Consider the following 14,044-nt stretch of genomic DNA (forward strand, 5'->3'; position numbering starts at 1 on the left):
TATCTCTCTCCTCTCACCTTAAACCTATACTCTCTAGTTTTAGACTCCCTACCTTTGGGAAAAGATATTGACTATGTATCTTGTCTGTGCCCCTTATTATTTTATAGATCTCTATAAGGTCAACCCTCAGCCTCCTACGCTCCAGAGAAAAAGTCCCAGTCTATTCAGTCTGTCCTTATAACTCAATCCATCAAGTTCCGGTAGTAACCTAGTAAATCTTTTCTGCATTCTTTCTGGCATAATAATACCCTTTCTTTAATAAGGTGGCCAGAATTGCACACAGTATTCCAAGTGTGGCCTTACCAATGTTTTGCACAACTTTAACAAGACGTCCCAATCCCTGTATTCAATGTTCTGACCGATGAAACCAAGCATACCGAATGCTTTCTTCACCACTCTGTCCACCTGTGACTCCACTTTCAAGAAGCTATGAACAGGCACTCCTAGATCTCTTTGTTCTGTAACTCTCCCCAACGCCCTACCATTAACTAAGCAAGTTCTGCCCTGGTTCAAACTACCAAAATGCATTACCTTGCATTTGTCTAAATTAAACTCCATCTGCCATTTGTCAGCCCACTGGCCCAATTGATCAAAGACCTGCTGCAATTGGAGATAACCTTCTTCACTGTCCACTATTGCCACCAATCATGGTGTCATCTGCAAACTTGCTAACCATGCTCCCTATGTTCTCATCCAAATTCTTAATATAAATGACAAATAACAGTGGACCCAGCACTGATCCCTGAGGCATACCGCTGGCCACAGGACTCCAATTTGAAAAACAACTCTCTACAATCACCCTCTGGCTTCTGTCAAGAAGCCAATTATGTATCCATTTAGATACCTCACCCTGGATCCCATGAGATTTAACTTTGTGCAACAACCTACCGTGCAGTACCTTGTCAAAGGCCTTGCTAAAGTCCATGTAGACAAATCAACTGCACTGCCCTCATCTACCTTCTTGGTTACCCCTTCAAAAAAGTAAATTAAATTTTTGAGACATGATTTTTCACTCACAAAGCCATGCTGAATGTCCCTAATCAGTCCTTGCATCTCTAATGCCTGTAGATCCTATCTCTCAAAATACCTTCCAACAATTTACGCACCACAGATGTGAGGCTCACTGGCCTGTAGTTCCCAGGCTTTTCCCTGCAGCCCTTTTTAAACAAAGGCACAACATTTGCCACTCTCCAATCTTCAGGCAACTCACCCATGACTATCGATGGTTCAAATATCTTGGCTAGGGGACCTGCAATTTCCTCCCTAGCCTTATATACCTCCTCAGGTCCCGCAGATTTATCTAAGAGTATAAATATGCATCTTTAATTATACAGTGAAACTGCAAATAAGATTTGGGTTTTATATGCATTGATATTGTTTTAAAACATTAAGAAGGTGTTAATCAGTCTTCATAAGACATAGGCCACTGTTGGGGATAATCCTATTCATTTTCATTATCATCAATCTTTAATATAGCTTCATTTATGTTTGATATAATTTCACTCAATCTCTATTGCAGTCCCATTAATTTTAATCTGTGCTTCAATTTCCCCTGCAGTTCTGCTAACTTTAGTTATCTCTCTCAACCTGTGTGTCACCCTTGTATCCTTGAAACATTCTGTCACTCAGTGATAGTTTTATTTATCGCTCCCTGTAGTTTCTGTTTCGGTCCCATTAATTTTAATGAATCTGCTCAGAGTCTATTGCAGTTTCTTTATTTTAAATATTGTCTCCTTCAAGGTCTATTGAAGTCCCATTTATTTTAGAGATTGGTCAGAATTCTCTGACTTCATCCGTGGCTGGGATTCTTCAGTCCCGCTGCTGTGAATGGAGATTTGGCTGCGTGCCTAATTCTCCATTTTCGCTGGCAGCAGTGGTGGATCAAACAACATCAGAGAAGTCTGGCCATTATCATCTCCCTGTGTTTGTTATGGTCCCATTTATATTCATTATTAACTCTCCCACTGTCTAGTACAAGAGCAACTTCCATTTATATAGTACCTTTGGCGTAGTAAAACATTCCAAGCTACTTCACAGGAGAGAAATCAAACAAAATTTGTCACTGAGACACCTAGGGAGATGACTAGAAACATGGTCAAAAAGCAGATTCTAAGGAAGAAGGAGAGCTAGAGTCATGGAGAATTCTAAAGTTTAGGGCAGAAGGCTTGGCTACCAATATTGGAGCAACGAAACTTGGGCACCAGAGACCAAAAATGGAGAACCACAGTCATTTTAGAGAGTTGAAGTACAGATGTATGGAGGATTTCAAATTGAGGAAAACAATGAAGCATTTCAAAATGTGGATAAGAATTTCTAAAGCGAGACTTTGCTGGATGGGGAGTCAATGTAGCTCCATAGGGTAATGACTGAATGGGATGGTTAGGATATGGGCAGCAGAGTTTTGGATGAGCCTAAGTTTATAGAATGTTAGAGAGCATTGGAGTTGTTGGGCCCGATTCTCCCATCCCGATGTGTATGTTTTTTGGCATGTTGTGTTGAGAGATGTGCGTGTCAGCCATTTTGCGGTATTCCCACAGCCGCAGAGCAGGCGCAGTTGGAACCACGCTGGAAACTGGCAGGAAGACAAGGTAAATGATTTAAATCTATTTTAAATCTATTTTAAATATCATTATCAGGCCTGAATTGAATTCTCTGGGCCCGATAGCATCTCCCACCTTGCTAGGAATATTTCACTCTGGCAAGATTTAGACTAGCTCCCTGTGTTCAGGGAACTTGTAGGAGTGAAGGGGGGAAATCAGGGCTTCTCAGGGGGTTGGACAGCGGGGGTGTTTGTCCCCCTGGGCATGGGTACCCTGGCAGTGCCAGCCTGTACCCCTGGCACTGGACGAGGGCCAAAGTGCCCATGCCCAAGGGGCTCTTTGTGGGTGGGGCCTGGGAGGAGATTGATGGGGGTGGGGGGGTCCACTGCCACTCTGCAGATAGGATCAGTTCGGGCTGGAGGGAGGGCAGTGATTGGGGCAAGCTGAGAGGGGAGGGGGAATCTTCCTCCTGGGGGTGTGGTTGCCTCCCATGGGGAGGGGGTCTGCTTCCTGGGAGTGGTCGGGGGGTTTCTGCGGGTTGAGGGGGGGGATCATCATTGCTGGGTCGGGGGCGGGGTGCTGGAGATTGTGGTGCTCTGAGGCGGCAGGCCTGGCCCAAGAATGCTTGTGTGGGCCACGAAAGGGCTGTGATCGGGCCGTGGGGGATGGGGCTAGAGGGGCCGCACTGCAAAGGTCCCAGATTGGCCAGCGATTGAGCTGACCAGCAAGCTGCAGTCTGACAGTTCGGGGCCACTGCAAATATGCAGAAGTCTGGAACTGTCAGACTCAGGTGTGAATAGGTCCCACCCTACCCCCTGAGCTTTTAATGATGTTCACGATTGTGACCTCTGCAGTGCACAGAGTGTGGGAGATCCAAGTCTGAACTCCCACTGAAAAAACAATCATGACTTACACATTTTTCCCATCAATTCAACACTTAGAATTTTTTGGGGAGAATCCGGCCCGCTGAATCTGGATGTGACAAAGGCATGGATGAGGGTATTAGGAGAAGGTGGACTGCGGCAAGGGAAGAAATGGGCAATGTTATGGAAGTGGTGATTCATCGCGAAGAAATAAATCAGGAAACAATCCCACTTGTTTTAAATATGAGTATTTATTTCAATTACAATTTGAATTATTAAAGCATCACATGGCTTTACCTTTAAGCATTTCTTTGAACTCTTTCAGTAGCACTTCCTGTGTGACAATAGCCCCAGGGGGTCCTGGGGGTCCTGGGGGGCCTGGCAGCCCTGGAAGACCGTGCTGAAAAGTACAAAGGGAAAGGGCAATTACTCAGTTTGAAGCAACGCTACAGATGTAGATTGAATCACTGACCTTTTAATATACCATCCTCTGGATTACATCAGCTCTCAGGAACAATGCAATTCTCAAACTAGTGACACAGATGCGTGAACACAAAAACATAAGAAATAAAAGCAGAGATAGGCCATACAGCCTGTGAGTCTACTCTGTCAATAAGATCATGTCTGAACATCTGCCTTAACTTCAATTTTAGCCCAAGCCCCATATCCCTTGGTTCCCTGAGAGACTAAAATTCTGTCTATCTCAGCCTTGAATGTGCTCAATGAGGAGCTTTCAGAGACCTCTGCGGCAAAGAATGAAGAAAATCTTCCTCATTTCACTCCTAAATGATCAGCCCCTTAACCTGAGGCTGCACTCCTATGTTTTAGATTCTCCAGCCAGGGGAAACAATCTCTGTGTCCACCCTGCCAAACCCCTTCAAAATCTTGTGTATTTTAATGTGATCACCCCTCATTCTTCTTAACTCCAGAGAGAATAGACCCAATTTACTCAGCCTCACAGCACAAAACAACAGTCTTATCTCAGGAACTATTTTTAGGGAGCCTTCACTATACTGCCTTCAAGGTGAGTATATCATTTCTTAAAGATGGAGACTAAAACTGCACACAGTGCTCCAGGTGCAGCCTCATCAAAACTCTATACAACTGAAGTAAGCCTGTCTTATTTTTGCACTGCAATCCCTTGCAATAAAGCCTAAAATGCAATTTGCTCTCCAAATTGCTAGCATTCTGAGTTGCTTGTCAGCCAAGTCTCTCCAGACACGATCATTTAGCAGTTTCATGCCTCTTGAAACATATTCTGCTTGTCTATTTTTAGTACAAAAGTGGATAGCCTCATACTATCCCACATTATATGCCATCTGCCACCTTGTTTCTTACTCACTTAATCTGCCTATATCTCTTTGCAGCTCTTTGTTTCCTCGTCACAGCTTAAATTCCACCCAGCTTTATATCATCAGCAAACCTGGATATATTTCTCTCTTTCTCTGTCCATTAGTATAGACTGTAAATAGTTGAAGCTTAGTACTAATCCTTGTGCATTTCCCTAGTTATAAGGTTATAAGGCTTGAAAAAGCCCTATTCATTCCTAACTCTCTTTCTGCCCACTAACCAATCTTTTATCCATGCTAATATATTATCACCAGAACTGTGAGCATTACTTATTTGTGTGGTGTCATTTCAAATACCTTTCGGTATCCAAATGTAGTACATCTACTGGTTCCCCTTAGTCTACCATCACAATGTCAGGGAGGACTTATTTTGATCTGGAGGTTCTTCAGGGCTTCTGTTCTTCTGAGATTTTGATGTGAGACTACCAGAAACCTCAGATGGCTGAAATTAGACATGTTTCTCTTGGGTTATCACTGACTTTGCACAAAACTTAGGGTGGGAAACAACTGAAGCCTTAGGGCCTTGGTTAGGATGAAGCCCAGTTTTACAGGTTTCTATAAATTATTGGAAAATAATATGCTGAAGGATTATTATGAATAATATTGAAGAACTGACTGGGAGCATTGTAATTACTAGTTACATGCATGAATCGGTACAGAGTATTTTAAGAACATAAGAACATAAGAAATAGGAGCAGGAGTAGGCCATCTAGCCCTTCGAGCCTGCCCCGCCATTCAATAAGATCATGGCTGATCTGTCATGGCTCAGTTCCACATTCCCGCCCTCTCCCCATAACCCTTAATCCCCTCTCTTATCAAAAACCCATCAACCCGCGTCTTAAAAATATTTAGCAAGGCAGCCTCCACCACTTCAACGGGCAGAGAATTCCAGAGATTTACCACCCTTTGAGTGAAGAAGTTCTTCCTCAACTCCGTTCTAAACCGCCCCCCCTTTATCTTGAGGCTGTGCCCCCTAGTCCTACTGTCCTTTCTGAGCGGGAAGAGTCTCTCCACCTCTATCCTATCCATCCCATTCATCATCTTATATGTCTCAATGAGATCTCCCCTCATTCTTCTAAACTCTAACGAGTACAAGCCTAGCTTATTCAGCCTCTCCTCATAGCTCAACCCCCTCAACTCCGGCATCAGCCTAGTAAACCTCCTCTGCACTCCCTCCAAGGCCAAAATATCCTTGCGTAAGTATGGCGCCCAAAACGGCACACAGTACTCCAGCTGCGGCCTCACCAATGCCCTATACAGCCGCAGCAAGACCTCCCTACTTTTATATTCAATCCCCCTCGCTATGAAGACCAGCATCCCATTCGCCTTCTTGACCACCTGCTGCACCTGCAGGCTGGGTTTTTGCGACTCATGCACAAGGACCCCGAGGTCCCTCTGCACCGTCGCCTGCTGCAGTTTTTCGCCACGTAAGTAATAATCCTTCCTACCATTATTCCTACCAAAGTGGACCACCTCGCACTTGCCAACATTAAATTCCATTTGCCAGTTCCTGGCCCATTCGCCCAGCTTATCTAGATCCTTCTGTAGATTCTCTACACCCTCTGCGCAATTTGCCGTTCCACCAATCTTGGTGTCATCAGCAAATTTCGACACCATGCACTTGGTTCCCTCCTCCAGATCATCTATATAAATGGTAAATAGCTGAGGCCCCAGCACCGACCCCCGGGGCACTCCACTAGTCACCATCCGTCAATCCGAATAACACCCATTGACCCCCACTCTCTGCCTCCTATTTGACAACCAATCCTCTATCCACGCTAACACCCTACCTGCAACTCCATATCCCGTGACCTTCTGCAATAACCTCTTGTGAGGTACCTTGTCGAACGCCTCCTGAAAATCTAGAAAGACCACATCCACCAGCTCTCCTCTATCCACCGCCCTAGACACATCCTCATAGAACTCCAGTAAATTTGTCAGATACGACTTCCCCTTAACGAAACCATGCTGCATCTGCTCTATCAAGCAATTCCCCTCAAGATGCCTCGCTATTTCCTCCTTGATGACGGATTCTAACATTTTACCTACAACAGATGTTAAACTAACCGGCCTATAATTCCCTGCCTTTTGCCTGGCACCCTTCTTAAATAACGGCGTAACATTAGGCGTTTTCCAATTTTCCGGCACTTCCCCGGAATCCAGCGACGTTTGGAAAATAACCACCAAGGCATCCACTATCACCTCTGCCATTTCTTTCAGAACCCTCGGATGCATTCCATCCGGTCCTGGGGACTTGTCCACAATCAGTCCCTCCAGTCTGTCGAGCACCGCCTCTCTAGTAACAATAATATCATTGAGACCCTCCAGTCCTACCACCTTTCCATCTCTAACACCCAGCAAATTATTCTCATCCTCCTCCGTGAAGACCGAAACAAAGAAGTTATTCAAGACCTCAGCCATTTCCCCATCCCCTACCACTAAGTCCCCCTTCTCATCCTCTAAGGGTCCAACGTTCACCCTAGCCAGCCTCTTCCTTTTTATATATTTATAAAAACTCTTGCTATCCTTTTTTATATTAAGTGCTAGCCCAGCTTCATAGCTTCTGCTACCCTTCTTTATCAAATTCTTTGTCAATCTTTGTTGACATTTAAACCTCTCCCAATCCTCTTCTCGCCCACTACTCTTAGCTACTCTAAACGCCTCCGCTTTTAATTTAACACTTTCCTTCACCTCCTTCGTTATCCACGGCTGATTATCTCTCCTCCTACGTTCCTTTTTGACCATCGGAATAAATTTCTGCTGAGCACCAAGAAAGATCTCCTTAAAGATCCTCCACTGCTCCTCAGCAGACCTACCTTCCAACGCGCTCCCCCAGTCAACATTCGCCAATTCTTCTCTCATCCTACCGTACTCCCCTCTGTTCAAACAAAGGACGCGTGTCCGGGAACCCACTTTCTCCTCCTCCATCTGCACCAGAAACTCCACCATACAAAGATCACTCTCCCCAAGAGGATCCTTCACCGCAAGGTCCCTAATTCTACCTGCCTCATTACATAATACCAGATCCAAGATAGCTCGCTCCCTCGTCGGCTCCAACACACACTGTTCAAGGAAACTATCCCGGCAGCATTCCAAGAACTCCTCCTCGAGCCCACCGCGTCCAACATGGGTCGACCAATCAATATGCAGATTGAAATCCCCCATAATTACGGCTGTCCCATTCCTGCACGCTGCACTTATTTGCGCGTTAACAGCCCGCCCCACCTCCAGATCATTATTCGGGGGCCTATAGACGACACCCACCAGCGTCTTCTTCCCTTTGCTGTTCCTAATCTCCACCCACAACGATTCCACTTTCTGCTCTTTGGCTCCAATATCATCCCTTGCTACCACCCTGATGCTATCCTTAATCAGCAGAGCTACGCCCCCCACTTTTTCCTCCCGCCTATCCTTCCTAAACACTTGATACCCCTGGACATTCAGCTCCCAGTCCCTGTCACCTTGCAGCCACGTCTCTGTAATGGCCACCAGATCATATCCGTTTGTGCTGATCTGCGCCACCAGCTCATCCACTTTATTCCGAATGCTTCGTGCATTCAGATAAAGTGCCTTCATCCCAGCCTTCACATGAACCCTATTTGCCGGTACGCCACCAACCATACTCACGCCCCCTACTCCCTTTATTATTGCGACATCCTCGGCCTCTTCCCTTACCTGTACCCTCTCCTTAACTTTAGGCCTCGTAATGTCACCTACCCTCGCACCCTCCCCCCCCTAATTAGTTTAAAGCCCTGTCTACAGTCCTCTTTACACGATTCGCCAGGACTCTGGTCCCAGCACGGTTTTCATTTGCCCTCTGCTATATTTCTTTCAATGCTTCCTTTCAGGAATATATCGCCAGCTCTCAATCATCTTTATAGCTGATCTGGTTGTTGCAATTGAAGCAAGTTACTGGATTAATTCACATTAACCGGCATCACTGAAGCAGATTACCCGGTCGTTATCATATACCATCATTAAGTGCAGAGTCCTCAGCTGCCTTGGCTCCACTGACGCTCAACCCCTAAACTGTCTTTCCACTTCATGCACCATTTTTAAAAGTCATCTTAAGCTCCATCTTCCTCATCAGAATTTCAGGAACCTTTCTTAATTTCTATCCCATGGTTTGATGCTGACTTTCCATTTGTGAAGCACCTTGAGGCATTACTTTTATGTTAAAAACACTTTTTCAGTGCAGGTTATCAGATATATATATATCATTCTATATTTTCTGAAGGCATTAGTAAGCTGAGGGCTCTGTCCTTACTGATAGCATGAAAGGAAATACTCCAAAGGTCAAAGCTGGAGAAACCAAGTTTAGAGAGGGTTAGGGCACTTGTTTCAACATTTGTTTGAAAGTCCAATCACTTGATCCCTCTTGGTACCCCAAGGGATTATTGAATTCCTTACCCAGGAAACTGCATCCTAAGCTGTAGGATGAGCCATGCCAAAATTCTGCTGCCTTTATCTTAACATGCACAAAGTCTCCTTCCCCATCACCTCTGTACTCATTAACCCCCTAAGGCTCCTACTCGAACACTGTCCTAATGATAAAATTCTCATCTCTGCTTTCAAATCCCTCCATGGCTTCATCTTTCCCTATCCCTGTAAACTCCTCCACTCTCAGCTCTCTGAGAAATATATGCTCTTCAAAGGTCACTGGGGAAAATGAAAGTTCATGGTACAGGGCTAACATATTGGCATGGCTAGAAAATTGGCTGGCTAAGAGGAAAAATAGAGTTGGTACAAATGGGTCATTTTCTGGTTGATAAGATGTAATGAGCAATGTGCCACAGCAATCAGTGCTGAGGCCTCAATGTTTTACAATTTATATATATTACTTGGGTAAATGGACTGAAAGTATGGTTGCTAATTTTATGATGATACAAAGGTAGAGTCATAGAGGTTTACAGCATGGAAACAGGCCCTTCGGCCCAACTTGTCCATGCCACCTTTTCTTTTAAACCCCTAAGCTAATCCCAATTGCCCACATTTGGCCTATATCCCTCTATACCCATCTTATCAATGTAACTATCCAAATGCTTTGTAAAAGACTAAATTGTAGGTCAGAGAGTAAGTTGTCAAGAGGGCATAAGGAGGCAATAAAGGAGCATCGATAGTTCAAGGGAGTGGGCAAAAGTCTGTCAAATGGCACAAAATGTGGGAAAATGTGAAATTTTCCATTTTGATAAGAAGAATAATAAATTCTGAGAGATTGCCGATCTCTGAGGTGGAGGGGGATCAGGGTGTCCTAGTGCGTGAATCACAAAAGGTTAGTATGTAGGTACAGCAATTAGGAAAACTAATATTATGTTATTGTTTATTGCAAAGTGAATTGAATACAAAAGTAGAGAAATTATGCTTCAGTTGTACACAGCAATATGAAATCATATCTGAGTTGGAATTTTCCAGCCATACTCGCCAGTGGATTCTCTGGTCCCACTGCTGTGAATGGAGATTTGGTGGAGTGCCAAATTCTACAACCTCGCTTGCAGCAGCGGCGGGGTGTGAACGATGGAACATTCCTGCCCTGGAGCTTTTTTATAGTATTGATCTCCATATTTAAGGAGGGATGTGTTGGAAGTAGATCGGAGAAGGTTTACTAGACTAATACCTGGAATATGAGAGTTGTCTTATGAGGAAAGGTTGGACAGGCTAGGCCTGCATCTGCTGGAGTTTAGAATAGTAAGAAGCAATTTGATTGAAACATATAAGATCCTGAGGGATCTTGACAGGATGGATATGGAGAGGATATTTCCTCTTGTGGGAGAACCTAGAACTCGTGGTCACAGTTTAAAAACAAGTGGTCGCCCATCTAAGAGATGAGGAGAATTTTTTTGCTCTCAGAGGGTCGCAAGTCTTTGGAAATCCCTTCCTCAAAAGGTTGTGGAATAGAATCTTTGAATATTTTAAATACAGAGCTAAATATATTAACGATAAGCAAGGAAGTGAAAGTTTATGGGAGCAGGCATGAATGTCAGTTGGGATTAAAATCAGATCAGGTATGATGTAATTGAATGGCTGAGCATGCACGAGGGGCTGAGTGGCCTACTCCAGCACCTAATTCACCAATTCTGTATGCTTGTAAATACACAAATCCAGGAATGAAGATACACAAATTCAGGGTTTGGATACATAGGGCCAGGAGTGTTGATACACAAACTCTGAGAATGTAGATACACAGATCTTGGGGTGCAAGTTATTCTTGTTGCTTGAATCTGGCGCTGTCTAATACGTTGGATTTCCCCTAGGCATGTTTGAATCAATAGCATTCACTCACATGTTCTGCTGTGACATTATCCTCCTAAAGGAACAAGACTTCTTTGACAAACAGGGAGGCCTCCTTCTTTCACACATCAGCCAACCCACCCACTTTGATGATGACACCCAATCTTTCTTTTATTCATGTTCCATGTTCAGACTAAATTATCGACAGAACTGCAAGTTTTATGAATTTCAAGCAAGTTATTCACACACTAACTTTGATATGCTAAGTGTACCTGGCACAATGTCAAATCAACACCTCATTCATCGCCACATTATAATTACCTGTGATTTCCGTCCTCTTCCTTTATTCCTCCTCCTGTCATTGACTCCCTTCTCGGAGTGTTCTACAAACAGAAGCCAGCTATCGTGTGGGTCCACAGGCGTATCTGGTAGCTGCCAAAGAAAAGGTGATAAATAAGGCTTGGAATCCAAATCCTGAGAAAGGGACTGAGTTATGGAACACAGTCATCATTTGGCATGGACTGCAAAAGCATTAAATGAGCTGCGAATGAACTAATTCAGGTAACATTGGGCAATGTTCCCAGTAGAAGTTGAGTTTTATTTCTTTAATATATTAATTCTGCAAACTGGAACTGGAACTATGTTAACCACACACATTGCAGCGTGATTAGGCTCGGTGGGTTTCCTCCGGGTGCTCCGGTTCCCTCCCACTGACAAAAGATGTGTGGATTAGGTTGATTGGCCATGCTAAAATGCCCCTTAGAGTCCTGCGATGCGTAGGTTAGAGGGATTAGCAGGTAAATACGTAGGGATATGGGGGTGGGGCCTGGGTGGGATTGTGGTCGGTGCACACTCGATGGGTCAAATGGCCTCTTTCTGCACTGTAGGGTTTCTATGATTCTATGAAATGTTGAATGCAGAGTAAAGCTCCCTCCATACTGGACCATACACCTGATAGGTCAGGTGACAAGGAAATTCCACCAGGAATTCTCCTGCCTGATAAACTAAGGCTACATAAAGATAATGCTGTCTCTGATTCAAACAATAACATATCTATACAATCAATCCAGGGCACTTGCAAAGACTGAAAATTTGGTGCTGGATAATTGGAATAATAATGATTCAGATGGACTTGTAGAACTAGCAAAGACTTTCATTCTATAAATCTAGGACAGTGTTGACTTTAGACTCAGGTTTGAAATATGACATCTGAGCCACAGCATTATGCAATTCCAGAAAGAAGGGTAGCATGTTACCCACTGTCCCACCCAGCCCCAGAGTGTGAAAGAACAGTGTCTGACCCACTGTCCCACCCAATCCCAGAGTGTGAAAGGACAGTGTCTGACCCACTGTCCCACCCGGTCCCAGAGTGTGAAAGAATAGTGTCTGACCCACTGTCCCACCCAGTCCCAGAATGTGAAAGGACAGTGTCTGACCCACTGTCCCACCCAGTCCCAGAGTGTGAAAGGACAGTGTCTGACCCACTGTCCCACTCAGTCCCAGAGTGTGAAAGGACAGTGTCTGACCCACTGTCCCACCCAGTCCCAGAGTGTGAAAGGACAGTGTCTGACCCACTGTCCAACTCTGTCCAGAGTGTGAAAGGACAGTGTCTGACCCACTGTCCCACCCAGTCCCAGAGTGTGAAAGGACAGTGTCTGACCCACTGTCCCACCCAGTCCCAGAGTGTGAAAGGACAGTGTCTGACCCACTGTCCCACCCAGCCCCAGAGTGTGAAAGGACAGTGTCTGACCCACTGTCCCACTCTGTCCAGAGTGTGAAAGGACAGTGTCTGACCCACTGTCCCACCCAGTCCCAGAGTGTGAAAGGACAGTGTCTGACCCACTGTCCCACTCTGTCCAGAGTGTGAAAGGACAGTGTCTGACCCACTGTCCCACCCAGTCCCAGAGTGTGAAAGGACAGTGTCTGACCCACTGTCCCACCCAGCCCCAGAGTGTGAAAGGACAGTGTCTGACCCACTGTCCCACTCAGTCCCAGAGTGTGAAAGGACAGTGTCTGACCCACTGTCCCACCCAGTCGCAGAGTGTGAAAGGACAGTGTCTGACCCACTGTCGCACCCAGTCCCAGAGTGTGAAAGGACAGTGTCTGACCCACTGTCCCACCCAGTCCCAGAGTGTGAAAGGACAGTGTCTGACCCACTGTCCCACTCTGTCCAGAGTGTGAAAGGACAGTGTCTGACCCACTGTCCCACCCAGTCCCAGAGTGTGAAAGGACAGTGACTGACCCACTGTCCCACCCAGTCCCAGAGTGTGAAAGGACAGTGTCTGACCCACTGTCCCACCCAGCCCCAGAGTGTGAAAGGACAGTGTCTGACCCACTGTCCCACTCTGTCCAGAGTGTGAAAGGACAGTGTCTGACCCACTGTCCCACCCAGTCCCAGAGTGTGAAAGGACAGTGTCTGACCCACTGTCCCACTCTGTCCAGAGTGTGAAAGGACAGTGTCTGACCCACTGTCCCACCCAGCCCCAGAGTGTGAAAGGACAGTGTCTGACCCACTGTCCCACTCAGTCCCAGAGTGTGAAAGGACAGTGTCTGACCCACTGTCCCACCCAGTCCCAGAGTGTGAAAGGACAGTGTCTGACCCACTGTCCCACCCAATCCCAGAGTGTGAAAGGACAGTGTCTGACCCACTGTCCCACTCAGTCCCAGAGTGTGAAAGGACAGTGTCTGACCCACCGTCCCACCCAATCCCAGAGTGTGAAAGGACAGTGTCTGACCCACTGTCCCACCCAGTCCCAGAGTGTGAAAGGACAGTGTCTGACCCACTGTCCCACCCAGCCCCAGAGTGTGAAAGGACAGTGTCTGACCCACTGTCGCACCCAGTCCCAGAGTGTGAAGGGACAGTGTCTGACCCACTGTCCCACTCAGTCCCAGAGTGTGAAAGGTCAGTGTCTGACCCACTGTCCCACCCAGTCCCAGAGTGTGAAAGGACAGTGTCTGACCCACTGTCACACCCAGTCCCAGAGTGTGAAAGGTCAGTGTCTGACTCACCGTCCCACCCAGTCCCAGAGTGTGAAAGGACAGTGTCTGACCCACTGTCCCACCC

The 14,044-nt window shown here is 45.9% G+C and overlaps 1 protein-coding gene across 1 annotated transcript in view; it reads right to left on the bottom strand.

The window, feature by feature from the left end:
* Positions 1–14,044, bottom strand: part of LOC145341409 (erythroferrone-like) — an 88,794-nt gene that overhangs the window by 30,932 nt on the left and 43,818 nt on the right. Inside the window, exons 2-3 of the mRNA XM_080186348.1 lie at positions 11,302–11,412; positions 3,701–3,803 (exon numbers count right to left, since the gene is read on the bottom strand). Of these exons, the coding sequence (XP_080042474.1) occupies positions 3,701–3,803; positions 11,302–11,412 (214 nt within the window). The remainder of the gene's footprint in view (positions 1–3,700; positions 3,804–11,301; positions 11,413–14,044) is intronic.

The sequence above is a fragment of the Carcharhinus amblyrhynchos genome, chromosome 3, assembly GCF_965287045.1.
Source record: "Carcharhinus amblyrhynchos chromosome 3, sCarAmb.v2.hapA, whole genome shotgun sequence".
In the NCBI taxonomy this organism is placed as follows: Eukaryota; Metazoa; Chordata; class Chondrichthyes; order Carcharhiniformes; family Carcharhinidae; genus Carcharhinus; species Carcharhinus amblyrhynchos.